Genomic DNA, 26,996 nt, shown 5'->3' with positions numbered 1-26,996 from the left:
ATTCAGATACTGTTGTGGGAGTACTGATAATGTTATGAACCCAGACACAATGGAGTTTGATATTCTGACGTTTGTGGGACTTCCACAACAAGTATGAAGCAGAACTAGTGGTTATTTCAATGGTGTCCTTGAGCAAGACACTCGGGTGACCACAACAGACATCCGGGTTTTCAATGCCTTGTCCGGCGTTAGGCGCAGCATCAAGCTGGGTGCTGACTGAGCTACTCTGCCCGCCGAGATCAGGCTGCTCAGGCAGAGGAGCCGCCGGGTGCTGACTGCGTCCTATCTTTGTGATTCTTGACAAACCGACCACAGATTTGATGCTTAAACTGTTGAAATAACTAAACTTCTCGCCTGAAAACATCTCAAAATGCGATCTGACAGAGTTGTAACAGACTTGACATGTCACATCAAAGATCAAATATTGTGAAACTGATCACATCATCTTTTCTTGACGAGAAAACTCACAACTGAAAGTTGACATTCTCTGAATACTACTGTTGTTGACTCACAAAATGTAATTTTATGATGTTTTCAGGCAAGAAGTTAGTTGTTTAAGCATCAAATCTGTGATCGGTTTGACATTTTGTGAGTCAACAACACTAGTATTCAAAGAATGTCAACTTTCAGTTGTGAGTTTTCTCATCAAGAAAAGATGTTATCATCTTCACGATAGAACATCTTTGATGTGACATGTCGAGTCTTGGCCAATCAGCGTTAAGATGTCTACAGCTGCCGTATCTCAACATACTTGATGAGAAAACTCATCAAGTAACAGAGAATATCACATTTTGAGAGGTTTTCAGGCAAGAAGTTAGTTGTTTAAGCATCAAATCTTGCTCAAGGACACTATTGAAATAACCACTCGTTCTGCTTTTTACTTGTTGTGGAATTCCCACAAACGTCGGAATACCAAACTCCATTGTGTCTGGGTTCATAACCTTATCAGTAGTCCCACAACAGTATCTGAATGACGGCCGCTCACGATAAGCCACACCCCGTCTCCGGCGCAAATGAAGCCATGTGGGGAGAAGAGGAGGAGCAGTGCTCATGCGATAGGTTGGTTGAAAATGAGTACGACATCTGATTGGCTACGTTTTGAAAAAAAGACATTTGCGAATCTAGCCACGGCAGGGGAGTCTCCAAAAAGCAATTTGTAAATGTGGAGCCGCAAATGCAGTGCGATTCACAAATAACTACAAACGCAGAAATATACTTGTGATTTTTTTTTTTTTTTTACATTTATATAAATCATTGGAATGTATTTGTGAATCCTTCTGTGTGTATTTGTAAATCAAATATATTTGTAAATTGTTCTGTGCGCATTTGTAAATCTTTATGTGCATTTGTGAATCTGTGCGCATTTGTGAATCTTTGTGCGCATTTGTGAATCTTTCTCTGCGCATTAACCATTATTGAGACTGTACTGGCTCCATACTGATTGACCTACTCAGAGAAGCAAGCCAAAGTATAGTATATATAACATTTTACTTCCTGTTACCATTAGGTGGTGCTATGACTAAAATAAAAAATTAGACTGCACATGACTTCAGGCCTGGAGTCCTATCAGATACGTGGAATCTGGAAAGGATCTGATCATGTGGAGTCGAGTTACATCGGTTTATACGTTCATGGCGAAGGATTGAACGTCCTTGATGCTCCAACTCGACGCCGTTCAACGGATCCATACAATCTTCAAGGTGATGCATTATCAATGTCTTAAGTCTCATCTGACACATTTTAAGAGGGATCTGAATAATCTGTAAGGATCATGGTATACAAGTAGAAAACATGTAACTTCCTGTTGCCACTATGACTAGGATTAAAAATGACCATATAGATGTCTTCAGGGTCAGGAGGTCATGACATGAGAAATATAGAGCAGATCACATGATGTACGGGTGAGTTAAAACAACTTCCATTTTCGTGGAAAATGGCGTTTCTTTGGCGCTGCTCTGCACGCACATAGTTTGATATTTTTTAAATCCTTTGATAACTTTTATTTGTAAAGGTGTTAACATCATATTTCCCGACTCATTCAGATTTAATCTGTAGGAGAAGTGTGTTAAATTACAACAAAAAAAAGCGATAAACAAGGAAAATTCTAAAATTGAGCGGTTCACTACAGCGCCCCCTAGAGTTTAAATATTCTGAAAAAAAATTGAGCCACGGCCCTAATTGGTTTATATCTTCTCAACGCAATGAGATATCAAGAAAGTTGAAGATATTGTTTGATCACATTGAACCAGTAATGATCCACTGGAGGAAGTTTCGTAAGAATCAGACCAAGCGTTTATGAGAAGTTGGAAAAAAAGTGTTTTTCACTCAATTCAAAATGGCGGAAAGTCTAAGTAGACGGAGCTCAATGCCACGATTTTTTTTTCGTAGAGAAGTCCTACCCAAACGTGTGTCAAATTTCACATCAATCGGTCATTGTTGACAAATAACGTGGGCTTTCACATCCAAAGGGGGCGCTATGGAGCTATTTATTTCTAACTTTTTCCCAACACCCAGGCCCGGGTGGGTAATCGGGAGAGTTCCCAGTGAGCCGCTTCACTTCTGGGCCCGTCGAGAATGTTATATATTGACATTTGTCAAGTTAGTTAATTTTCTCTTAAAGTGGGCTACACACGTTCCGCATTCTGACACCGCAGCCTCTTCGTGCGTTGTACCATGCAAGGAAGTTCACCCCTCCCAAATAGAGTTGTTCGGTCCATTATGGAATCAACCAACTCTATTTGGGAGGGGAGAATTTCCTCGCATAGTACAACCTGTGTACCATGCAAGGAAGTTCTCCCCTCCCAAATGTAGTTGGTTCGGTCTGTAGCTGTCTTTTACAAAAAGTTTTCTCACATAGGCTACCGATAGCTGGGCTGGCCGGACCGCTACGATACGCGTCAGGGAGGATGGACGGGAGGAAGAGGGCAGGAGGGGCTGGAAAAGCCAGGTTACAAAAAAGAAGAAGTCTCTCAACCTTAAAATTTGTGAATAGGCTACGAAGCTCATTGAGGCAGGACAACTTGGAGGCGTTCATGTTAATGTGCACAGAGGAGGAAATCCTCATGTCTATAGAGCAGTGGTTCCCAAACTCAAGAATGCCGAGGCCCAATTTAAAATCTGAAAATCTTCTGGGGCCCACCCAAACCGCGCCTCATTTGACATTGTTTTGTTTGTTGAATAACGACAGGCGGACAAGAACAGCCGTTTTGAGCAAGAGCCTTACTGTTTTATTAATCTGTTCGTTAAAATTGTTTGTGCTTCATCAATTAATGTTTCACATAACTAACGCTAGAATTGTTCAAATAATACTTAAACTGAGAAAAAGATGTACGTTTGGTATCTTATCAATTATCAATCGTTTAAAGTAAAATACAGAAATTTGCAACCCTAATATTTTGACCAGGTTTTAGGACAGGAAAGAGCGAGACTACTATCCAACTTTGCGTTTGTTTTTTTTTGTATTTATTTGGGGATGGGAGAACAGCTTCAGGAGCCGACAAGGACAAAATAAAAAACAAAACATCTTTTGATGAAAATGTCATCAAACTCCCTGCTCAATATATACAAGTGTACACAGAGAGGTAAGGGATTGTCTTCTGGTCCTAAACTGGTAAATCCTAGTGATAGGTACTCCGTTGAGTTCTTTCTACGAACCTTTATTTTAGTTTTCGGGGATTCATCAACGGAGGACTTGTTTGTTGTGTTTGATTCATCAGCTTTCCTTTTCCCACCTACTAGCCACCGCTCCATTGTTCAATTTTCCCCACCAATATTGAGATTGAGGTAGCTTATTGTGTCAACTAAGATTTCCAGCTATTGGCAAGAAACAATACACGACGACAACGGGAGAGGAGGTAGGGGGAGGAAGGGACGACGACGACGCTAAATACGCGCCTCCGGACGGCTCCAGTCCAGCCTGTCATTGCATCTTACCCGGATACAACAGATACAAGAGATACGTTTTTCTGATTGGCTGTAGCCCATTTCTTCTTGTGATTGGCTGATAGGTCACAGGGGAGACGTGCTTGATTTCTCCGTGGTGAGGGCAGCGCGACCAAGTCATGTTTGCGCGTTGCGGCACATTAAATAGCCTGGAGTTTTTTTTTCAGCGTGAAGAATACGATGTGTGCCGGAAGGGCGTGATTTAAGACTGAAATGAGTGACTGTCACGCACAATGAGTGACACTTGAGAGCCCTGCATACATAGTTTATAAATCAGTTTTCTTTTTTCTTTTACTGGTACTGTTCAGTAGTAAGGGTCCCTGTGAGGGACAAACCACTGCTTCTCTGCTGACAGGTATCAGCGACGGATTTGCGCATTCGCGATTCATGTTCAATCCGGACGCTGAGCTTGCCGCGCGAGCCTGCCGGGAAGGTAAACTGAGCGCCTGTGAAGCTTTGTGAGGGGAGTGATTCTGCGACCCGCGGCAGCTGAGAACAGAAACTACATGACAATTCGTGCTTTCACGTCAGCAAATCGTCCATTGAGGCTACGGAAGTACACGCGAGAACCTTAATATATCGCCTTCAAAGTAAAAGCCCCCCAATTTTTATTTATTTTTTTCAAAATTAAAAACGCTTTATTTATTTATGTAAATGACCTCTCGCGGCCCACCTGCAGTACCTTCGCGGCCCACTGGTCGGCCTACACTTTGGGAATCGCTGCTATGGAGCTTATTCACGTGACGTCATCATCTCAATCGCGCCATCTTGGGGTCCACCTAGTTAACCTGCTGCTAGTTATGGGCAATGGGTTTTGCCTACTGGAGACCAGTTTTTACAACCAGGAAAGTTTCAAGGCGTACAAAAGTCTGCAGGCTAATGCCAAATTCACACCAAAAGCATAACGTTTGTTTCCCTGATTTTACTCGTGCAACACGTTATGTGGTTAACTCGTTTTTCGCAACCAGTTGCGGCGGAAAGCCGGCACGGCTTGGGTACCCCTAGTTACCGTCATCACATAGCCCGGTCACGTTTCTGTAAAACGGTTTTCATTTCCGCTATCGACCATTGGACAATAACAACTATTTCTGCTGTATGCTTGTTGTGTAAATACCACAAATAAAACAAATGATGGAACATTAAGCGCCCCGTGTCTGGGTTCATGGCAGTAGTGACTGCTTTCCGTAGTTGTACACAGCGGTCTCCGGCTCCAGGACGAGTGTTTGGATGAAGCCGCTTCCAGCGCTCATTCAGGAGGACCAGTAGTGACTGTTAGGCTGCCATGTTGAGCGCTGTTCCCATGCAGCCAGTGTTTTATTTTATCTTGAAATGAATCACGGAGTAAAAGCAGACATCGCCCAACGGAGTTGCCATGTTTATGGCTTTCTCTCAAGTTTCCATCCACAGTTTCCTTTGCGCAAGTGGAAGACATTGATTTTCGCTCGGCAAAAAAGCAAAAGGAGATTATTAATGAGAATGTGTCAATGGAAACGTGCCCACAACCGGATGTATCAACAGAAACACATGAGAACAGTCCTAACGCTCATACGCGAGTGAAACCGAAGTAAGTTTGATGCAATATTTGAGAAGCTGGAGTACAAGTATAAGCCTGTCATGTTGAGCTGATAAACCCATATTCTAAGATATTAGTCCCACATTTAACAATAAGGCACAGTACAATAATCACAAGACACGTCGTTTTGAACTGAAATTGTGTCTCCTTCAGGATATAATGGTCATTTCTTAAGAAGAGCGGCATAAAAACACAGCAAAACAGTGCCGTGCATGGAACCCAACATGGCCGCCAAAGCTTGTTATGGTCACGTGGGTGACTACACTCTATAAGCAACAACACAGTTATAAATACAGTGGCTGAAACCAGTGCACTGCTTAGGCGGGTACTGATGCTGTAGATGCTGTTGGTGCTATTCACAATGTAAGTGTATACTGTACTGTGAGTTAAACTGTAAATATTAGTTAAATATGCCTCTTTGTTGAAGAGTGGGATATGTTTCAAATGTTTTATTTATTTATTTCTGCTTTTGTTAATTTATCAACTTATCCTTGTGGAATATTTTTTGTTAACTTCTCATCTTAAGTGGATTATTATTGTTGTATTTGACCTTTACATTATTTGTTGGACCATCGTATTAATGAAAAAAACTACAAGATAGTAAGAGCTGAACTGTTGCTTCATTTATTCAATTTCCACTACCATGGAAAAAGTGGGCCGGTTTTGAGGCTGAAATTCCCAGGCTGAAAAGTGGCCCCACTCCGGCCATGCCAACACCCCAATCACATTGGCATTTTCGCCAAGTCATGTGTGGAAATTTTGAATGGTGTACGTTTATACCAAGCACCTCGTTTGTCCATGCAATGACAACAAATAATGAGAAAAAATTAAACGTTTGAATTTCAATAGGTCCTCCGCTCTGACATAGTCAGTGACTTGGGCCCTAATTATTCTTCACAATAATTATTAACAATTTCCACAATAGGTACAATAAAATGTATCACTTTGTTAGAAAAATTAAAATAAAGTTTTACCCGTGCAAAAAATAACTAATATTTAGTTACTACTAAATAGCTTATTGTGGAAAAAAATAAGCTATTTTTTTGCTGAACAAAACAGAATGATTGCAGATATGTGAGCATCAGGTTGTATCAGTTATTAGCAGCTACAGTGAGCTGCTATCTTCTACACATCTTTTTAAAACACGGTTGTAGATTTGATACGGCTCTCAATTTATGCTTAATGTTGAGCAGAGGTCTGTTTTCTGATGTAAGACGCAACAGCAGAAAAGACCTCACAGAGATCTCATAAAAATCAGCTTTTGGCCAAATGCCAAGAATCGGCGCACCGTAACCTATTAACGGCGTATGGTGAACATTTTAAATCATCATTTCCTCTTGGGCCCCACCTGTAATAAATACCGCCCCAGTTTTATAAATAAATTCTGTCCACTGTGTGTGCGCCCGTGTCTTTGTGTGTGTGCTCACCTATATGCGGGCCCGTGTCTGTGTGCATCTAATCGGGGCAGAACTCCCCTGCTTGCGATTAGGGTTGCAAAGGGGCAGAAATTTTCCGGTAAATTTCCGGAAAGTTTCCACGAGAATTTTGGCTCGGGAATTTTGAAAAAAAGAAATGTGCATATAACACACATATATAGCATATAACAGGAAACTTAAATGTAGTTGAGAAAAAGACTATGTACACCGAACTCAGCTGGATCCTGAATGCAGCTGGTTGGGAACATTGTCTGCTAGAAACATAAACGTAAACTTAAAACATTGTTGTTTTTGACGTTTTTGTCATCAGTGTTGCGTCTAAATGTTTCAGCTCTATGCCTGACAACGGCCCGCGTCGCACCGGGTCCAGTCTAGTGGGGTTGTTTGTGAATGCAGCCCAAAGGGGGTGCTAAACTCCATCTAGTGCAGTGAACCACTGCAGTGAACTCAACAGACACTAAGATCATCTTCTCATTACAAAGAAAACATGCAGGCAATCCTTCCGCATTGGCAATAAAAGCAAATGATTTGGTCCAAGAACTGTTGAATCCTCTGTTCTCCTCAGCAAACTTTCTCTTTTTCCCTTTGGGGTCGATGGCCCATCACACATCCGCAGGTTTGTTTGCAACAGCCACCTGCCTGGCGCCAAGCTAAAAGAAACGTGTATCGCAGGCTATGACACAAATCTTCGTTGACAGAAGTGTTGAAATTTTATATTTTTTTACACATTTTTACAGCATTGAAAAACGTTAAGAATGTTTATCCTCGTACAGAAACCATATTAAAACGAAAAATATATTTTTTCCTTTATCACCGGTCCTGTTCGTGACTTTCAGTGACAGGATTTCTAGGCGCAGCCGGGGGGCGGAGGAAATCCGGTTCGGGGGCCTCGGGATCGCCTCTCTGCTGTTTGCAGATGATGTGGTCCTGTTTGCTTCCTCGGACCGTGACCTCCAGCTTTCGCTGGGATGTTTTGCAGCCGAGTGTGAAGCGGCAGGGATGAGAGTTTGCGCCTCCAAATCCGAGGCCATAGTTCTGTCAGAAACCGGTGGATTGCTCCCTCCAGGTGGGGACAACATGCCTGCCCCAAGCGAAGGAGTTCAAGTACCTCGGGGTCTTGTTCACGAGTGAGGGTAAGGTGCGGCTGCAGCAGTAAAACAGGCGCTGTACCGGTCCGTCTTGGTGAAGAGGGAGCTGAGTCGGAAGGCGAAGCTCTCCATTTACTGGTCGGTCTACGTTCCAACCCTCACCTATGGTCACAAACTCTTGGTCGTGACCGAAAGAACGAGGTCGCGGATACAAGCGGCCGAAATGAGCTTCCTCCGTAGGGTGGCCGGGCTCAGCCTTAGAGATAGGTTAAGGAGCTCGGACATCAGGAGGGAGCTTGGAGTCGAGCCGCTACTCCTTCGTATCAAAAGGAGTCAGATGAGGTGGTTCGGGCATCTAATCCGGATGCCTCCTGGACGCCTCCCATTAGAGGTTTTCCAGGCACGTCCAACTGGGAAGAGGCCCCGGGGAAGACCCAGGACACGCTGGAGGGATTATATCTCCCGGCTGGCCTGGGAACGTCTCGGGGTCCCCCAGAACGAGCTGGAAAATGTTGCGGGTGAGAGGGAAGCCTGGGTCGGTCTGCTGGGTGTGCTGCCACCGCGACCCGACCCCGGATAAGCGGTGGAAAATGGATGGATGGATGGATAGATATATTTTTTCCATTTTCATACATTTTTGAAAAAGCTCTAGGGAGCCATTAAGACGGCGCTAAAGAGCCGCATGTTGCCAACCCCCGTTCTGGACTCTGTTGGTTTAAAAGAGGTAATAAAGAGCCAAAGATGTTTTGCATAAAGGAGGTAAGAATGTTTTGTTTACATTTAGCCCCAATCGCCAAAATCACCTGTTACTGATTGAATCTGAAGGGAGAACGAAGGCTTTGCAGTCGCAGACACATTTTGTGTTTTATCTCTACAAGTCCTCCTTGCTAACAAGTTTGAGGAGTTTGACTCCGCCCTCTCCCACCTGGACAACAACAACACTTACGTGAGAATACTGTTTATCGATTTCAGTTCAGCTTTTAATACCATCATCCCCTCAAAACTAAATGCCAAACTCGGTGAGCTTGGCATCAACACTTCCCTCTGCAGCTGGATACTGGATTTTCTAATCAACAGACCCCAGTATGTTAGGTGAGGCAATCACACCTACGGTTGGGTACCGAGAACCTACCGGACCGAAACACAACGCAGATTTTGGTGCTTCCTTTTGGTGCCGGGGTGTGACAGTTTTGTTGATAGGTTTGGACAACATGCATTTTTGTTGACCTGACGGGTTATGCTCTCCCCTTGCTGTGCTGGCTCGAACCAAAGATGGCATCGTCCACCGGTGCGCACTGTCGTTAGTGCAGTGTTGCGTCGCCAGGGCGGGGATCGATCCACGTAAAGGGCGTCAGGGGTCTGCGCCGATGTCGGCAACCCACCCGACCCGTCTTGAAACACAGCCCAAGGAGTCTGAAGCTGTTATTTTGGCGATTGGGGCAAATTCTGCATTATTTGATAAGGGTCATTTATTATCACACTACCATTTAATTATCACGGCAAACAATTACGCTGAACTGTAAGTAAAGTAAAAAAAATGTAAAATAACGTAATTATTACTTGTGAACAAATATCATTCACGTCTTACTAAACATAGCCACGCACAAGTGAATGAGCGAGGTAAACAAATCCTTTCCGTTTCCTCTTCTGAGCCTATGCAGGTCACAAGAGAAATGATCCAAAGATCCGTCCCGAAGACCCTGTCAAAATGAACGAATCATTACTGTTTAGCTATCTCCCAGTACTGAGCCGATGCCAATTCATTATCCAGTGGATCAATGATTCGTTCTTCTGTCGGATATGAGTCTCCGGCAAAAGAACGAATCATTGATCCAAAGACACGGTCAGGACTCCTGACCGCGTTCACGTCCGCTTCCGTTCATCTGCCGGATACGAGTCTTTGGATCCTTTTCCCACGTGACCTGCATAGGCTCAGTACCGAAAGCATTCCTCATTTCCCAACTCGGTCTTTGTATGAGTCTTTGGATCCTTTTTCACATGACTTGCATTCAACGAATCATTTCTGTTTCCTTGGCTGAGCCTGTAAGTCCCGATGCGCGGCCATGAGAACATGAACAAATCTTTTTTTGAGAATATAGTCGTCCCTCGCTATAACGCGGTTCACCTTTTGCGGACTCGCTGTTTCACAGATTTTTTATTTTTTTAATTCCTTTTTTTTTTTTTTTACAGGGTATAGTATGAACCGCATTGTGTTTTGCGCCCTCATTAAGCTAAGGGACTGTACTGCACATCCTTGTCAATCAGTCTCCTCCGTGCAGTGCCTCGTGTACAGTACAGAATACGTCCGGATAAAAAGTCAGCGGAGCATCGCCAAGACAAAGGGGCACGGTCAGAGGACCTCGTAGATTGATCATTAAAATGAAATTTGTTAAACATGTTCTGGCTTTTTTTAAATCCGCGAAACTTTGAGAGTGTTTAATAAGAGAGAAATGTGAGAAAATGGTAAAGCCTGTTTGAGAAAAGTGTATATAAGTGTGTGGTCAGGGGTTTTATGGCCTTAAAACATGTATAATAATGGTAAAAAATAAAGTTGACTACTTCGCGGATTTCGTCTATCGCGGGTTATTTTTGCGTAGTGCTTTTCTCCCTTGAGTGAAGTGCGAGGGAGAATTGCTACAGAAACCTCCTTTCCAGGACAAGGAGGCTCAGGAACAGTTTCTTTTCACTCAGCTGTTAACACCCTTAACTTTGCACCACGATGACAGCCTCCCCCCATCCATCACCACACAAACATCAGACACCTCCCGAGAGACCGACTGTCCAAATCATATTATCCACCACACTGCACTGCACCTTAACTGCTTCATTTGCACTGGACAGATGCAAACTACATGTTGTTGTCAGAGTACTATATGCAATGACAATAAAGTTGAATATCTGAATAAAATGTTACATACTTCAACTGGCTGAAATTGCATCTAGGTGGTTGTGTCCAGACTTTAACCCTGTTGTGAAAACTGAGCTTGCTGTTGGGGTAGGTGTAACCTGTGTGTGTTTCTGTGTGTAGTTGTACATGTACCAGCTGTTCAGGAGCCTGGCTTATATCCATTCTTTTGGGATCTGTCATCGGGACATCAAGCCCCAGAATCTGCTGCTGGATCCTGAGACAGCTGTGCTCAAGCTCTGCGACTTCGGCAGGTGAGACTCAGTAACTCGCTTAATGTTATGTTGAGTCAGATTATTTCTTTTTTTATGTAGTTTAAAGAAAAAGTTTGACATTCTGAGAAATGCCCTTATTCGCTTTCTTCAGTCAAAACCTAACCTGGCTCTCTCTAAAGGTAACAAAATCAAATCAGCCTCTGAGCACTTCTGAAGCTTATTAAATGGCACGTTAGTGTCTTGTTGCTTCCTGTAATCTCCGCCTGCTGCCTAGCAATCTCACAGTAAAGACAAGACTCCAGAAGGTCATTGCAACATGACAAAATAAAAGTATTTGGTACATAGGCCCCAGTAACACTGCTACTTGTTTTAGGGGTTAAACAAACAGGGAATTTCTTTACCTTTTTGGATGGAGCCATGCTAACTGTTCCCCTCCGTTTCCTGTCTTGATGCTAAGCTAATCACCTGACGGTAGTTGCTTCATATTTAGCATACACTCATGAATGCGGTATCAGTCTCCTCATCTAACGCTCAGTGAGAAAGAGAACTACTCCTCCTTAAAGAATCTGATCTTATGCAATGCTACATAATTGGGTTAAGTGTTCACTGAAGAGTTTGAATATGGCAAAATGTTGGTTCTCTTTTGTTTTTAAGCAGTCGACTGAAAACGTCACCCAGGACAGTTTATAATGGCAGCATTAAAAGAAAAAAAAGATTTAATCAGAAACTCACTCACGTTTCATTCTAAATCCTAATCACAAGGCTTTTTTTTAGGTTAATATTTTCAGCAAAATATGGTGCTGATGATTAAGTGCTCATGTGATGTTTATTTTTTTTTTTAAACATTTTTTTTGTGCAGTGCGAAGCAGCTGGTCCGTGGGGAGCCTAATGTGTCTTACATCTGCTCTCGCTACTATCGAGCCCCTGAGCTCATCTTTGGTGCCACGGACTACACTTCCAGCATAGGTAGCCTGACTCCAGCTGTCACAGTCAACACTTAAACGCCACTTAATGAGCTTTACCTCAGCACATGAATCAGATTGTATGTTACTCATGATTGTATTTGATTGTAAAGGTAAATGCATGCTAACAAGGAGAATATAATATTACCAGTATTATTATTATTTGCTGCTCATGGAAACTCATCTAGAGGATTGAGGTCATCTCTGCCTTTCTTTTGCTCGTAGATGACATCTTTTATCCTTTCGGTGACACGTCTTTTCCTGTTTTAGATGTGTGGTCAGCCGGCTGTGTTCTGGCAGAACTGTTGCTAGGACAACCTATCTTCCCTGGCGACAGTGGAGTGGATCAATTGGTTGAAATTATCAAGGTAATATCTGGTGGTGACCCACACGGTGCAGACGTCTTCATATGTGATACTAAAAGCTGTTTTAGTGTCATAAGGGACGAGGCATTCAAGTTATGAACTTAAGGCTCCTCTTCCTGTTCTTGTCTGCCATGTTTTTTCCTCTCCAGGTTCTTGGGACTCCAACCCGAGAGCAGATCCGTGAGATGAACCCCAACTACACTGAGTTCAAATTCCCCCAGATAAAGGCACATCCTTGGACTAAGGTGAGTCAACAGGTACAGGAGCCCTTTTACTTCTCTAAGATCCACTGCTGCTTCATCTCTTGTCTCCATGCTTGTGTTTCCAAAGTAACCGCATGGTCCTCCTCAGGCATCTAGTTCAACAGAGAATGAGTATAAATGCAGTTATGTGTAAATACATTACTTGACATGTATTTAGCTGATGCTTCTGACTGGCTGTTGAACATGTGTTGTCTTAGTCGCAGCACTGTCTTGAACCAGCAATATTCCATCCTGCTCTGCAGTCCTTGCTCTGCGTTATCTGTCAGTTTATTAAAGACAGGTTGGCCTGTCTATCAGATGCATGCCTTGCCCACGTCATGCTCTCATCTTGGTGCATTACAAGTCATGGTGAAAATAAACCAGCTGGGAATGGCCCAATCCGAATTTCCGCCCTTACAGACTCACAGACTTTGAGGCGTGCTCCAGCGAAGTCCTTGAGGGTTTAGGGATGTCTCATTGTCAAATTGGGCACTGTGGCAGAAATTTTGAGCCCTTTATAAACCCTTTCCGTAAGTCAGCATTACATGCTGACTTTGCCTAAGGAAATTACAAAGAGGCTTGTGAGCATTCAGCCCGATAAAATACCTTTATAACATTATGTTCCATTAAAAATGGAACATAAAAACACACAAATTAGAGAATTAAAGCAGAACATATATTTTTTTTTTTACATTAATCAAACATTTTGTTTTGACAAACAAGTAAAAAAATAATTTGAAATGACTTCTCATCTCGTAAGGAAGACGTCCAAATCAGTAAAAGAAAAGTATAAAATGAATACACAATTGTACGCACTATTTTTTTATGTAGTCAGGTGATGTTGCAGCAAAGTCCTGTCCCATTCATATTTACACCAGTTCAAGCCCTCACACACTCTCACACTCAACCTCTTAGTAGCCGATGTCAGTAAATCCCTCAGGGTTTAGGGTTTGAGGGTTTAAGGTGAAGATTGTGATTGGGCCAAACGGTAAAGAGACATTAAGCTTGTTCGCTAGAGCTGCGCCTTACCTAGAATCCAGACGGGAGCAGGGGTCCCTGCGAAAGGTGTTGACAAAAAACTGCAATTAAGTCGGGACAGTTTTCAGCTGCCTTTAAAGTATTAACAGGAAGTTACAGAATAAAATACTTCCTGTTCTACTTGTAGTTTACAGATTACGTTTAAATTTATTCATATGTCATTATAAATATATATTCATGTAGAAATGTGTGTATAGCTGCGTCCTTTGTTGTTTTTATGTCTGCCTGTGAAATACATTACTACTGGTTTTTATATGCATTTTTAAAATACGATTTTTTATTATAAACAACACAAAATATGTTTTTAGATTAAATCTGAGACTAATAGCCAACAATTGAGCGTTAAGTATTACCACTACACATAAAATAAGGATTTTCTACAACACGTGGGGTTTGCTGTCAGATCTAAGAGCCAATCAGCGCTCTGATGTGGCGACAGCCAGGCAATTCCTATCATGCACCGGGCCAGGCAGTCGGTGGAGAGCTGCTATAGCACCTGGCTCTAAAATCGACGGTTGCTCTCTTGAGAGTATTGTTGACCACGTGTGCATGACATCAGAGCAAGGCGGGAGCAAGTCGGACACAAATCTAACCAGCATACATTGTGCGTCGATCGCCAGCGATCGATTCTGCGCAGAACTGGCTCATCTCGAAGGAGCCTATTCTCTCTTCCTAGCTTTCCCTCAGCAGTCCCACCCACAAATCTTCCAATGGATCACAGTCATCCAATAAGCACACAGCATGTCTTCCTGTTGCCCTCTCAGGGTCCCTGCAGTGGTCGCTCTCTGCAAATGCATTCAGTCAGTCCTGCTGTTCACTGCTGCAGCCAATCATTCATTGATTCTTACACCAAAAACCAAATAATTACATACTGCAGGCTTCATAAAACTCACTAGATATATTTATTTTTCAAGTTCATTGTGCATGTGTGTTTATGTTAACATCATTGCAATTTCTTCTTTAATTAGACAACACTTAAGAATAGACTCCACGTGGTCCATGCTGACATCCGTATTTCTGTCTAACTGTCGTTCAGGTGTTCCGGCCGCGTACACCTCCGGAGGCCATCGCCCTGTGCTCTCGCCTGTTGGAGTACACGCCCACGGCCCGCCTCACCCCTCTAGAGGCCTGCGCACACTCTTTCTTTGACGAACTCCGCGACCCCAACGTCAAACTGCCCAATGGGAGAGAGAAGCCCTCCCTCTTCAATTTCACCACCCAGGGTGTGCACACCAAAAAATATATTCAGTTTATTAGTGTTGAGGACTGAAGTGAACCAGCAAATATTAACATTTTGAACTAAAACTAAAGCTGTTGCATGAATAGTTGGAGCGGGGTTGGGGGGGGAGTCAATTAATAGACTATAAAGATGGTTCCTGAATTTTGGTCAACTAACCATTTAATGGACTAATTGTTTCAACTCTAAATCAGTCAAAAGGTACACGTTTGCTGTTTGTCTTTCAGAGTTATCCAGTAATCCCTCTTTGGCCTCCATACTCCTCCCTGCCCATGCCCGCAGCCAGGCAGCCGCCTCTACCCCAACCAACACCTCTGCTACCACAGGTTCGACCCACTTTTCCTCCAAAAGCGGGCATGAAAATCCCTCACCTTACGGCGAAATTCGCCGTTTTGAAACCAAAATAGGTGAACTGCATGAATCGTGTAGATTCGATGAGTTGGGGTGGTTATATTTAGTGAATTGCGAACAGATTCGCTTGCCAGAAGGGAGCGCGAGTGCATGCTAATATAATATTTGATGGTAAATCTAAGTTAAGTTACCCAAGAGCTCTGTTGACATAGACTTAGCTAACGTTAGCTACAGCTTGATGAATTGAGTCATTGAACACAGCAGGAGAGAACGCGACGTTAGCCAGCCAGCTAGCTAACGCTCCGGTGAAAAATTATTAGCTAACGCTCCTGTGGAAAGTCATTAGCTAACGCTTCCGGTAATGAGGTAGATTCATAGGTCAGGCAGTGTTTCCCCTAGGTTTACAGCTTCAGGGAGTAGGAGGGGACCTCGACGACACCGACAATGACACAAACACCAAAAGCATTACCTTTTCTGTAAATAACATTCTTTTGTGACTCCATCTGTGCTTTTATAAATAACAGAATAAAGAACAATAACAATAACTTTCAATTTAACCAAATTGCCCCGTCAGACCACAAAAAAAATTAAACAAAATTTCAATTACTTAAAACAATAAAAATAAAGTTCTATCTGTTCAAAAAACTAATAATATGTAGTTACTACTAAATAGCTTATTGTGGAAAACTAAAAGCAAATTGCAGAACAAAACAGAACGAGACTGCAGCTATGTGACCAGGTTGTATCAGTATTAGTGGCTCAGTGAGCTGCTTACCTTTACACATATTTTTAAAACGCGGTTGTAGACTTGATACGGACACTCTCAGTTCACTCTACATGTTGAGATGAGATCTTTTTTTTACGGTTTTGAGAGACGGAACAGCAGGAAAGATGATTTCACAAAGACTTTGCGGAGACTGGCTTTTGGCAAAACGGCAAAAATCGCCGAGTCGCGCATGCACAACGTAATCTGTTAACCGTAAACATTTACCCGGCATTTCTCCATGTATTTATTAATGACTTAGTTTTATGTCCGTGTACTTTGTAATGTGTGAAGCCAGCAGCTCATTGTTAGAACAAGACACGAGCACTTTGGCTCGTTTCACTTGAGCAGGAGAGCTGCTCCGGGGCTCCTTTGCAGGAGGGCTACTCTTGCAATCTTCTACCTGGGAGCGTTTAAAACGCAGATATAGTTGTCTGCTTTTTTTTTTTTTTACGCTCTTTGCCCGCTGCTGGGTGCTCAGCGCTCACCTGTGTGCGCACACGTGTCTCTGTGCATCGGGGGGAAACAACGCCGTGCGCGATACAGAGAGCAGAGCAGAGCAGAGCAGAGCAGAGCAGAGCAGCGCAGAGCAGAGCAGCGCAGCGCAGCGCAGCGCAGCGCAGAGCAGAGAAGTGTTTACGCGCGACCACGTAGAGACAGAAATGACAAGATGTCGTGTAGATCCGATCAATAAAATACGGTCGTTTAGTTTGTTTAATAACAGAACAAGGTGTCGACCTGTTCTATAGGAAAGAGAACCTTAAATGACATATTGTGATCTGGCGATATAGAGAAAATTACAGGGGGACGAGGGGTTATTTCAGGGGGGCGCCCTGCCCCTCTATTTTAATGGGAGGGGAAACACTGGGTCAGGGGATTGAGGGGCCGATCACACAGGACGAGACTTTTTAAAGCTCAGCCGCTTAAAAAACTCCTTGACAAAAACCGGGTGTTTTTTTTGTTTGTTTTTTTCTAAAAGAGAGTATGGCGAATAACTATCCCCGAGTTGTGTCTGGATGATGAGTGCTTTCAGTTGTACTTTGGGCTGAGCAGAAGTCAGTTGGAGCGTCACCAGAACGTTTCCATCTAGAATTGTAAAGCTCTTTTACATATGTCACTTTCACATGTTCCGTGCATTTTACTTATCCTTATTTTTACTCTTTAATTGTTTGCTTTTTATTCATTGTAGAATCAACTGTAAATATTCAATACTCCCAATTAAATATCCACGCTCCCTCCTTATTACACTCTGTTTCATATTTAGCATAAAATGTTTGTTGTGAAATGTTTTGTGCTTTAGTGGTCAATATATTTAACTTGATAAAGGTCGTGCATAAAAAATACTGTGGGCGTTTAACACTCCGATGCAAGTTGCTTTGACCAGAGAGTTGATGGCTTACCTTTTCGACATTACAAAAATACATCCTTTCGCACATTTATACCTGGGACTCTCCAAAAACAACCGATGGGGTGTTAAAGATCTTACTAATGAGTTTGGACTTATAGTAGTAGCTGAAGAAGGGGATGAGCATCACTTATTCACTTTCCCGGTCAACTATGTGGGTGCTGGAAAGGGAGACCAGCACTCTTTTGGTCTGTGACTTTTGCTTTCCCTTACTCACCAATCTCATCACAAACTTTACAAAAGTAATGACTGTTTGACTTGAATGATCTTTTCCTTTCTACAGATGGCAGCAGCACAGAGCGAGGTCCCAGCACCACCACCGCCTCTGCCTCGGCCACCAACTCCACCTCCTGAGCCCACAGATGACCTGTCCCGCCCCAGTCCACGTCCTCTCCATTGCCTTGGCCAGGGGGTGAGCTTCGCTCAGCTGTGCGCTGACCTGCTCTCCTCCCTGACAGCAGCGGAGTGATGCTGATGCTGTCCGGGTTCAACAGCTAGCCAACAGCCCCATGCCACGACCACAAACAAAGCATCCTTAACCCGCCTCTTTTATCCCTGACTGGCCCTTCATCCAGCTGTTTGAACTCTACTCCATCCTCTGTCAGAGACGTCTCTCCATGCTGGAGAAGGAAAGTTCAGGGCCAGAGCTGTTGTTGGCTGTACTATTGATAAAAGTACACTGTACATGTATACACAATGCTAGCCTGCTAATGTTTGTAAGAGGACAATCTGTAGAAAAAGTCCTAAGCTGTTCCCCTTGGCCCTCTCCCTATCTTGCCTTCCCCCTTTGTCCTCCTCCACATAGTCCCATTTTTTGACCTCTGACCTCATGTGTCCCCGAGCTGATCCCATCTATGGTTCCTCCTGTAGTGCATGGCCTGAGTATGGTTAGGATCACCCGAGAGTCATTCGCCCTTTCACTTCTCACTTCCACAGACAAGGCATGAGGCTCACGCACGGGTATACACACATACACACTCATAAACTAACATACACACAAACACACATGGGTGCATGATGATCCTATTGTATGTGGATAGAAGCAGTTCACTCGGGGTAAAGTTTGGACTTTTTTTTTTTCTTTGCCTGGGGTTATTTTACAATGGTCAGAAAAGCTGTTCTACTCACCCTTGTTTTAAGTTTTGTTTTGTACCCCTGGACAGATGTTTTTGGATTGCCTTGTGCAATGGCTGTGACACGTATCTGGTCCTGTGTGCTTGTATAATATATACATACATTACAAAAACAAACATGCATACATACACCGTTTATATATTACTTTTCCTTATGTATAAAAAGTATATATAGATATATGTATATTAACTAAAATGGTTCAGAAATCATTTATGGTGATGTCATATCTGGCAGAGCAGTGGCAATATTTGCCACTGCTTAAAGACAATAGATTTTGGTATGGTGATGTTTTTGTTTTCTTTGCTGGAGTGTGGTTAGATTCCAGCAGTCTCTTCATTGTCCTCCTGTGTTGTCTCTTTTAAGGCTGTAGATGGATTTAGGGCAACGCACTATTCCCCGTCTTTGTACCGACTGTCTGTAACAGTGTTTCTGTGACAGTGCAGTGTCTAGACAAACATCTTTCCCCGTCCCGCTCCTCCTCTTTCTCGACGTCTCCGTGACGTCAAGATGTTTCTTTACACTTTTCTTTCCTCGACACCTTGAGAAGTCTGGGTGGTGGACCTTCAGCTCATCTCTGGCTATCTCACGTGTTGTGACCACAGACTAAAGTGTTAGCCTAGCCTTCTTTCTCCTCCACTCACTGCACATAGAACCACTCGGTACAGTCTTATTTACAGAGAATACTCACTACATTAAAAAAAAAATTAAAAAAGAAGAAAATAAAGCAGAATTTGTATATACAGTATAAATGCTCCTCACCAAAATTCTGACATGTACGACTTGTATGTTTTTTTTTTATGTTGATTATTTTTTCCATGTTGTGTTAAAGGTATGTATATATGCAGACCTATGTACTGTTTATGAGCAAAAACAAAGATGACAAAGGGTAAGGAAAGACATGAAAAAAGATTAAAAAACAAAACAATCAGGGCAAAACTGATGTTTGTGGATATTGTAGATGATGGGCAGCTTTATCCAGCCATATGTTCAATCTTACCTGTACAGTAGATGACAGCTGTATTATTGTAACAAGAACTAGTCATGTATAGTGTAACTATAGTTTGGAGTGCCTTTGCTTTCACACACCTTCGCCTTGTCACCCAGCCCCCGCCATCACCCTCTCACCCCGACTGTGACTCTCCCTTTGGTGCTGTTGAATGTCCTGCTATCCCGAAACACACACATATAGTCCTACTTGTTTTTCAGCCCCCCACTCACACCTCTTCCCCTTTTTCCATTGCAGACGTATTGTAATATACAGACATTGTTAATTGTAAGGACTTTATTTTTTATTTTTCCTTAAATGAAGAAGGAAACGCTTAGATGAGTGTTTATTTTAATAATTTTATCTTGGATGCACGCACAAACATGTATACCATAGTTCTGGCACAGGCTCCGGGACATGAAGTGAGGGGATGGGGTCCTCATATACTGTATGTATACATACGTGTATCCACACAAACAGACACAATACAGTGCAGTTTCTGTGTTAATCAGTGTTGGTTCTGTTACCAAAGCCAAACTAAGATGTAGTTGTGATGAGCCATTCGCAGAGCAGTAGTGTATTCTGTCTCTCTTCTTCTCTGGATATTTTGTTGTTAATCTGTACTCTTGCTTGTTCTCCTTCCTGTCAGCATACTAGAACGGTGGGAGGGATTCAGTAGCACCGAAGGTGGAGTCTTGTAGCCTCTCTCCTGCTGGCTGTAATTTCGCATTCATGGACGTGTTGCTAACCACCACACAAAAGCTTGACCACCTCACCCTACCCCTAACTCCAGTTCAATAAAAACACCACAAAGGTTACCAAAATAGAAGACAAGCTAGTGTACATGCTCATATAATATATTACATGAGCATACACACTATGCTAACTGGGGTTAAAGAAAAGAAAAATCATAGAAAATACTACAAAAACATCCTATATAACAGTACTACTACTTGAATGCCTCTGTTTGTGACTGAAACATTTAATTTCTTTTCTTCTTTTGTTCTGTGAAGGTAAGCTAAATGTGCACCTCTGTAAATATTCCCTGTGCGTGCTCTGAGGAATAGTTCCCTGGTACTGTAATTTGCATTAAATAAAGAGTAGGATAGCCTGGAAATGATCAACTTATTGTCTGTCCTGTCTTTTAGTGTGGGTGCAAAATGGACGTTAAAGATGGTATGACGAGCCTGTTCAGAGTATGAGAGTATCTAATTATCAGAAAAGTGTTACGCATAAATATTCCAAAGAGTTATAGGACTTTGTTTCAGATCCTAAATGGCAGAACCAGCTAATTTAACATACTTTGGAGTATTGTGATTAAGTTGATAAACATTTACTCTCCCTATACTTTCCCAACATGTACACAAGATAATCGGAGATATAGAAAAGACAGAGGAACACCAACATCGGTGAGCTTGATCCTCTGGATAACATAATGTAAGGTATAACAAGTGAAATAAATATGTACAAATATATACTAGAAATGGATGACAAATTAAAGCTGTAAGCAGGCCCTCGCTCCAGCACATCGAGGGCGCCGGCGTGTCGCCGGCTCGCTCGGCCGAGAACCTTTGCCTGACGGGAAGTTTCTTGGCTCGACGAGTAGGGCGACCCTACGTCGAGGGACGCCAGTCGTGTCTCTCTCTCTCTTTCTTTCTCTCTCGCTCTCTCTCTCTCTCTCTCTGTCTCTCTGTCTCTCTCTCCCTCTCCCTCTCCCTCCCTCCCTCCTTACATCCCTCCCTCTCTCTCTCTCTCTCTCTCTCTCTCTGTCTCTCCACAAATCGAAAAATATTTAAATACAAATAGAAATATATATTAGAAATAGACAAGAAAATTCGGAAAAATTACACTAAAGACAAATTGGCCGACTTCCGGTCTGGTTTAGAGCATGATCCTAAGAGAGTTATGTTTAAGTTTACATGTGGTACATATGCTGTGAGAATTGAACACAGCGTTTAAGAAAATTAAAAACACATTTCGGGCTGAACAGAGTTGAAAGCAACCAGTGTATACGTATGCATGCATGTACATATGTATTTCTAAAACCCGTCGTCCTCGGGTCAAAACCACCCGCGTTTTTCCACCGAGCCCTCGCCGTCGCCCGGGGGTCTTTTCGACCCTCGAGTTTGAGCGAGCCATCGGCCTCGTCCCTCGGGTCGAAACGACCCGCGTTTTTCCACCGAGCTCCTGGCCTCGTCCTCGGGTCAAAATGAACCTCAAGTTTGAGCGAGCCCTCGGCCTCGTCCTTGGGTCGAAACGACCCGAGTTTTTCCACCAAGCCCTCGCCGTCGCCCTGGGGTCAAAAAGACCCTCGAATTTGAGCGAGCCATCGGCCTCATCCCTCGGGTCGAAACGACCCGCGTTTTTCCACCGAGCTCCCGGCCTCGTCCCTGGGTCGAAATGACCAGCGTTTATCGCTGAGCTCCCGACCTCGTCCCCTGGCCTCGTCCCTCGGGTCGAAATGACCCGCGTTTATCACCAAGCCTTCACCTCGCCGTCGTCCCCGAGGTCATAATGACTCGCGTTTATCGTTGAGCTCCCGGCCTCGTCCCTGGCCTCGTCCCTGGGGTTTACATGACCCACGTTTATCGCAGAGCCCTCGGCCTCGTCCCTTGGGTCGAATTAACCCGCGTTTTTTCACCGAGCTCCCGGCCTCGTCCCTGGGTCGAAATGACCCGCGTTTATCGCCGAGCTCCCGGCCTCGTCCCCTGGCCTCGTCCCTGGGGTCTAAATGACCCGCGTTTATCACCGAGCCCTCCCCTAGCCGTCGTCCCTGAGGTCATAATGACCAGCGTTTATCGCCGAGCTCCCGGCCAGGTCCCTGGGGTCAGACTGACCCGCGTTTATCGCCGAGCTCCTGGCCTCGCCGTCGTCCCCCGGGGTCAGAATGACCCGCCTTTATCTCTGAGCTCCTGGCCCTGCCCCTGAGGTCATATTGACCCGCGTTTATCACCGAGCTGCTGGCCTCGTCCCTGGGGTCAAAATGACCCGCGTTTATCTCCAGGCTCCTGGCCTCGTCTCTGGGGTCAGAATGACCCGCGTTTATTGCCGAGCTCCCGGCCTCGTCCCTGGGGTCAGAATGACCCGCGTTTATCACCAAGCTCCTGGCCCTGTCGCCGGGGTCATAATAACCCGCGTTTATCGCCGAGCTCCTGGCCCCGTTCCTGGGGTCTAAATGACCCACGTTTATCACCGAGCTCCCGGCACCGTTCCTGGGGTCAGAATGACCCGCGTTAATCACTGAGCTCCCGGCCCCGTTCCTAGGGTCAGAATGACCCGCGTTTATCGGCGAGCTCTTGGCCTCGTCGTCGTCCCCGGGGTCAGAATGACCCGCGTTTATCACCGAGCTGCTGGCCTCGTCCCTGGGGTCAAAATGACCCGCGTTTATCACCGAATTCCTGGCCTCGACATCGTCCCCGGGGTCAGAATGACCCGTGTTTATCACCGAGCTCCTGGCCCTGTACAAGAGGTCATAATGACCCGCGTTTATCGCTGAGCTCCTGGCCCTGTCACTGAGGTCATAATGACCCGCGTTTATCGCCGAGCTCCCCTCCCCGTCCCTAGGGTCAGAATGACCCGCTATTATCGCCGAGCTCCCGGCCCCGTCCGTGAGGTCATAATGACCCGCGTTTATCGCCGAGCTCCTGGCCTCGACGTCGTCTCTGGGGTCAGAATGACCCGCGTTGATCACCGAACTCCTGGCCCCGTTCCTGGGGTCTAAATGACCCACGTTTATCACCGAGCTCCCGGCCCCGTCCCTGGGGTCAGAATAACCCGCGTTTATCATCGAGCTGCTGGCCTCGTCCTTGGGGTCAGAATGACCCGCGTTTATCGCCGAGCTCCTGGCCTCGCCGTCATCTCTGGGTTCAGAATGACCCGCGTTTATCACCGAGCTCCTGGCCCTGTCCCCGAGGTCATAATGACACGCGTTTATCGCCGAGCTCCTGGCCCCGTTCCTGGGGTCTAAATGACCCACGTTTATCACCGAGCTCCCGGCCCCTTCCCTGGGGTCAGAATGACCCGCGTTTATCGCCGAGCTCCTGGCGTCAACGTCGTCCCCGGGGTCAGAATAACCCGTGTTTATCACCGAGCTCCTGGCCCTGTCCCCGACGTCATAATGACCCGCGTTTATCGCTGAGCTCCTGGCCCCGTCCCTGGGGTCAGAATGACCCGCTATTATCGCCAAGCTCCCGGCCCCGTCCCTGAGGTCATAATGACCCGCGTTTATCGCCGAGCTCCTGGCCTCGTCCCTGGGGTCAGAATGACCCGCGTTTATCGCCGAGCTCCTGGCCTCGTCCCTGGGGTCAGAATGACCCGCGTTTATCGCCGAGCTCCTGGCCTCGACGTCGTCCCCGGGGTCAGAATGACCCGCGTTTATCACCGAGCTCCTGGCTCTGTCCCCGAGGTCATAATGACCCGCGTTTATCGCTGAGCTCCTGGCCCCTTCCCTGAGGTCATAATAACCCGCGTTTATCGCCGAGCTCCCGTCCCCGTCCCTGAGGTCAGAATGACCTGCGTTTATCGCCGAGCTCCTGGCCTCGCCGTCGTCTCTGACTTCAGAATGACCCGCGTTTATCACCGAGCTGCTGGCCTCGTCCCTGGGGTCAAAATGACCCGCGTTTTTCACCTAACTCCTGGCCTTACCCTCGTCCCTGGGGTCAGAATGACCCGCGTTTATCGCCGAGCTCCTGGCCTCGTCCCTGGGGTCAGAATGACCCGCGTTTATCGCCTAGGTCCCGGCCTCGTCCCCTGGCCTCGTCCCTGAGGTCTAAATGACCCGCGTTGATCACCAAGCCCTCCCCTCGCCGTCGTCTCCGAGGTCATAATGACCCCGCGTTTATCGCTGACCTCCTGGCCCCATCCCTGAGGTCATAATGACCCGCGTTTATCGCCGAGCTCCTGACCTCGCCGTCGTCCCTGTGTTCAGAATGACCCGCGTTTATCGCCGAGCCCTCCCCTCGCCGTCGTCCCCGAGGTCATAATGACCCACGTTTATCGCTGAGCTCCTGGCCCTGTCCCTGAGGTCATAATGACCCGCATTTATCGCCGAGCTCCCGGCCCTGTCCCTGAGGTCAGAATGACCCGAGTTTATCGCCGAGCTCCTCGCCTCTACGTCGTCCCTGGGGTCAGAATGACCCGCGTTTATCACCGAGCTCCTGGCCTTGTCGCCGGGGTCATAGTGACCCGCGTTTATCGCTGAGCTCCTGGCCCCGTCCCTGAGGTCATAATGACCCGCGATTATCGCCGAGCTCCCGGCCCCGTCCCTGGGGTCAGAATGACCCGCGTTTCTCGCCGAGCTCCTGGCCTCGACGTTGTCCCCGGGGTCAGAATGACCCGCGTTTATCACCAAGCTCCTGGCTCTGTCCCCGAGGTCATAATGACCCGCGTTTATCGTTGAGCTCCTGGCCCCTTCCCTGAGGTCATAATAACCCGCGTTTATCGCCGAGCTCCTGACCTTGCCGTTGTCTCTGGGGTCAGAATGACCCGCGTTTATCGCCGAGCTCCCGGCCTCGTCCCTGGGGTCAGAATTACCCGCGTTTACCATCAAGCTCCTGGCCCCGTCCTTGGGTCAGAATGACCCTCGAGTTTGAGCGAGCCCTCGGCCTCGTCCTTGGGTCGAAATGACCCGAGTTTTACGTTGTATTATAAGTCATCCAGTATCCCAAATGTAAAAAAATAAAGAAATAATACAAATAAAGAAATGACAAGATAGTTGCATTGTATTTTTTATTTTTTTTTATTTAGTCATCACCAGTGTTACAAGCAACGACACAGAATACACGCACACACACACACACAAATGTGTCCGCCACAGGATCACGGTTTGAAATGCAGACGACCGACGTAGCGTTCGAGCTCCCCCGCGAGCTCTTTCATTCTCCGGTAGCACTGCAAGCTGTGGTCCTGGGGCGTGCGCCCGCACACGTAACACCACGGACGCGCTTCCAGCATCACGTATATCCCGTCCGTCGGCGTCAGCGTAGCGAGATTCCAAGGGGGGCCGGCGCTCGTCTCCTCTCGTCACCTCTCGTCACCTCTGCTCTCTGCTCCTCCTTTCTGCCCCAAACGACAGGCCGCTGTCCTTTCCGCCAGTACCTGCCCAGCAAGCCCGCCAAGTACGGGATCAAATCCTGGGTCGCTTGCGACGCCAAATCCAGCTACGCTTGGAAGCTGCAAGTCTACACGGGAAAGCCGAGCGGTGGTGACGGCGGCGGACGCCCCAAGAAGGACCTGGGGCTGTGGGTCGCGCTCGACGTGACCAAGGGACTGACGGGGCGCAACGTCACGTGCGACAATTTCTTCACCTCCTACGAACATGGACGGCGGCTCCTGCTCCGGGACAACACCGTGGTGGGCACGGTTCGAAAAAACAGGCGAGAGCTCCCGGCCGAGCTGCTCGCGACCCGGCGGAGAGCCGTCCCGTCGTCGAGGTTCGCCTTCGCGCCCGCCGCCACGCTCGTCTCCTACCTCCCGAAGAAGGGCAGGAACGTGCTGCTCCTGAGCACGCGGCACGCGCGGGGCGACGTCAGCGATCGCCCGGACACCAAGCCCGTCATCGTCCTCGACTACAACAGCAACACGGGCGGCGTGGACAACCTCGACAAGGTGACCGGGACGTACAGCTGCCGGATGATGACCGCGCGCTGGCCCGTGGTCGTCTTCCACAACGTCCTCGACGTGTCCGCCTACAACGCCTTGGTCGTGTAGAGACAGCTCAACCCCGGCTGGCTGCCCGGCAAGCGGAACAAGAGAAGGGTGTTTCTCGAGCGGCTGGGAAGGGCTTTCGTGGCTCCGTTCATGGAGAGACGGGAGCGTCTGCCCCGCACGGAGGCGTCCGCTGCCGTCTTGAAAGCCGTGCGGGGGTGGCCGGGGCGAGCGACGGGCCCGAGGACGCCGCTGCGAATAAGCAGAAGAGGTGTCAGATCTGCCCGCCCAAAAAGGACTGTAAAACTTACACCATGTGCAACGGGTGCAACAAGTACATCTGCAAGGGCTGCTCGCTGGCGTACTGCTCGCCGTGTGCGAAATAAACCGGCCGTTGGGTGGGGGCTATACCGTGATAATATAAATCTAGAATTCCTGTAGATGCTTTTCATATTCATGTCTAGTGAAGTTCAGATTATGTTAGCAAGGTCAGTACAAAACAGCCATGCTGCCGTAGTTGTGTCTAGAAATGTCTTTCCCTTGCACTTCTCAACACCCACACCTGTTTATCAGTATATTGACATTGGAGAGAAGCAGACTGGACGTTGCACGTCTCTTTCTGTGAGAAAAGATGACAACACGGAATTCTCCTCGTCCTGAACAAGATAGAGCGAATCAGATGTTAGGACGAGGGGAGACGAACCTGTGAC

At 46.2% G+C, this 26,996-nt stretch overlaps 1 protein-coding gene and 1 pseudogene across 2 annotated transcripts in view; both read left to right on the top strand.

Moving 5' to 3' along the window:
• Positions 1-20,761, top strand: part of gsk3ba (glycogen synthase kinase 3 beta, genome duplicate a) — a 76,400-nt gene extending 55,639 nt beyond the window's left edge. Inside the window, exons 5-11 of one of the 2 annotated variants that reach the window (XM_068571954.1) lie at positions 11,068-11,198; positions 12,019-12,125; positions 12,392-12,489; positions 12,636-12,743; positions 14,803-14,989; positions 15,231-15,329; positions 17,806-20,761. In XM_068571954.1, coding sequence (XP_068428055.1) covers positions 11,068-11,198; positions 12,019-12,125; positions 12,392-12,489; positions 12,636-12,743; positions 14,803-14,989; positions 15,231-15,329; positions 17,806-17,876 — 801 coding nt within the window. In that variant the 3' untranslated portion in view covers positions 17,877-20,761. The remainder of the gene's footprint in view (positions 1-11,067; positions 11,199-12,018; positions 12,126-12,391; positions 12,490-12,635; positions 12,744-14,802; positions 14,990-15,230; positions 15,330-17,805) is intronic. The other variant, XM_068571955.1, reaches the window with a different exon arrangement.
• Positions 20,762-25,470: 4,709 nt separating this feature from the next.
• On the top strand, positions 25,471-26,672 carry LOC137783226 (piggyBac transposable element-derived protein 4-like; annotated as a pseudogene).
• The last annotated feature ends 324 nt before the right edge of the window (positions 26,673-26,996 follow it).

This window comes from Clinocottus analis, unplaced genomic scaffold, assembly GCF_023055335.1.
Source record: "Clinocottus analis isolate CAN_PGR_092001 unplaced genomic scaffold, fCliAna1.0.p SCAF_12, whole genome shotgun sequence".
NCBI classification, from domain to species: Eukaryota; Metazoa; Chordata; class Actinopteri; order Perciformes; family Cottidae; genus Clinocottus; species Clinocottus analis.
The sequence above is the reverse complement of the archived record's forward strand: the minus strand, read 5'-3'. Positions and strand labels throughout refer to the sequence as shown.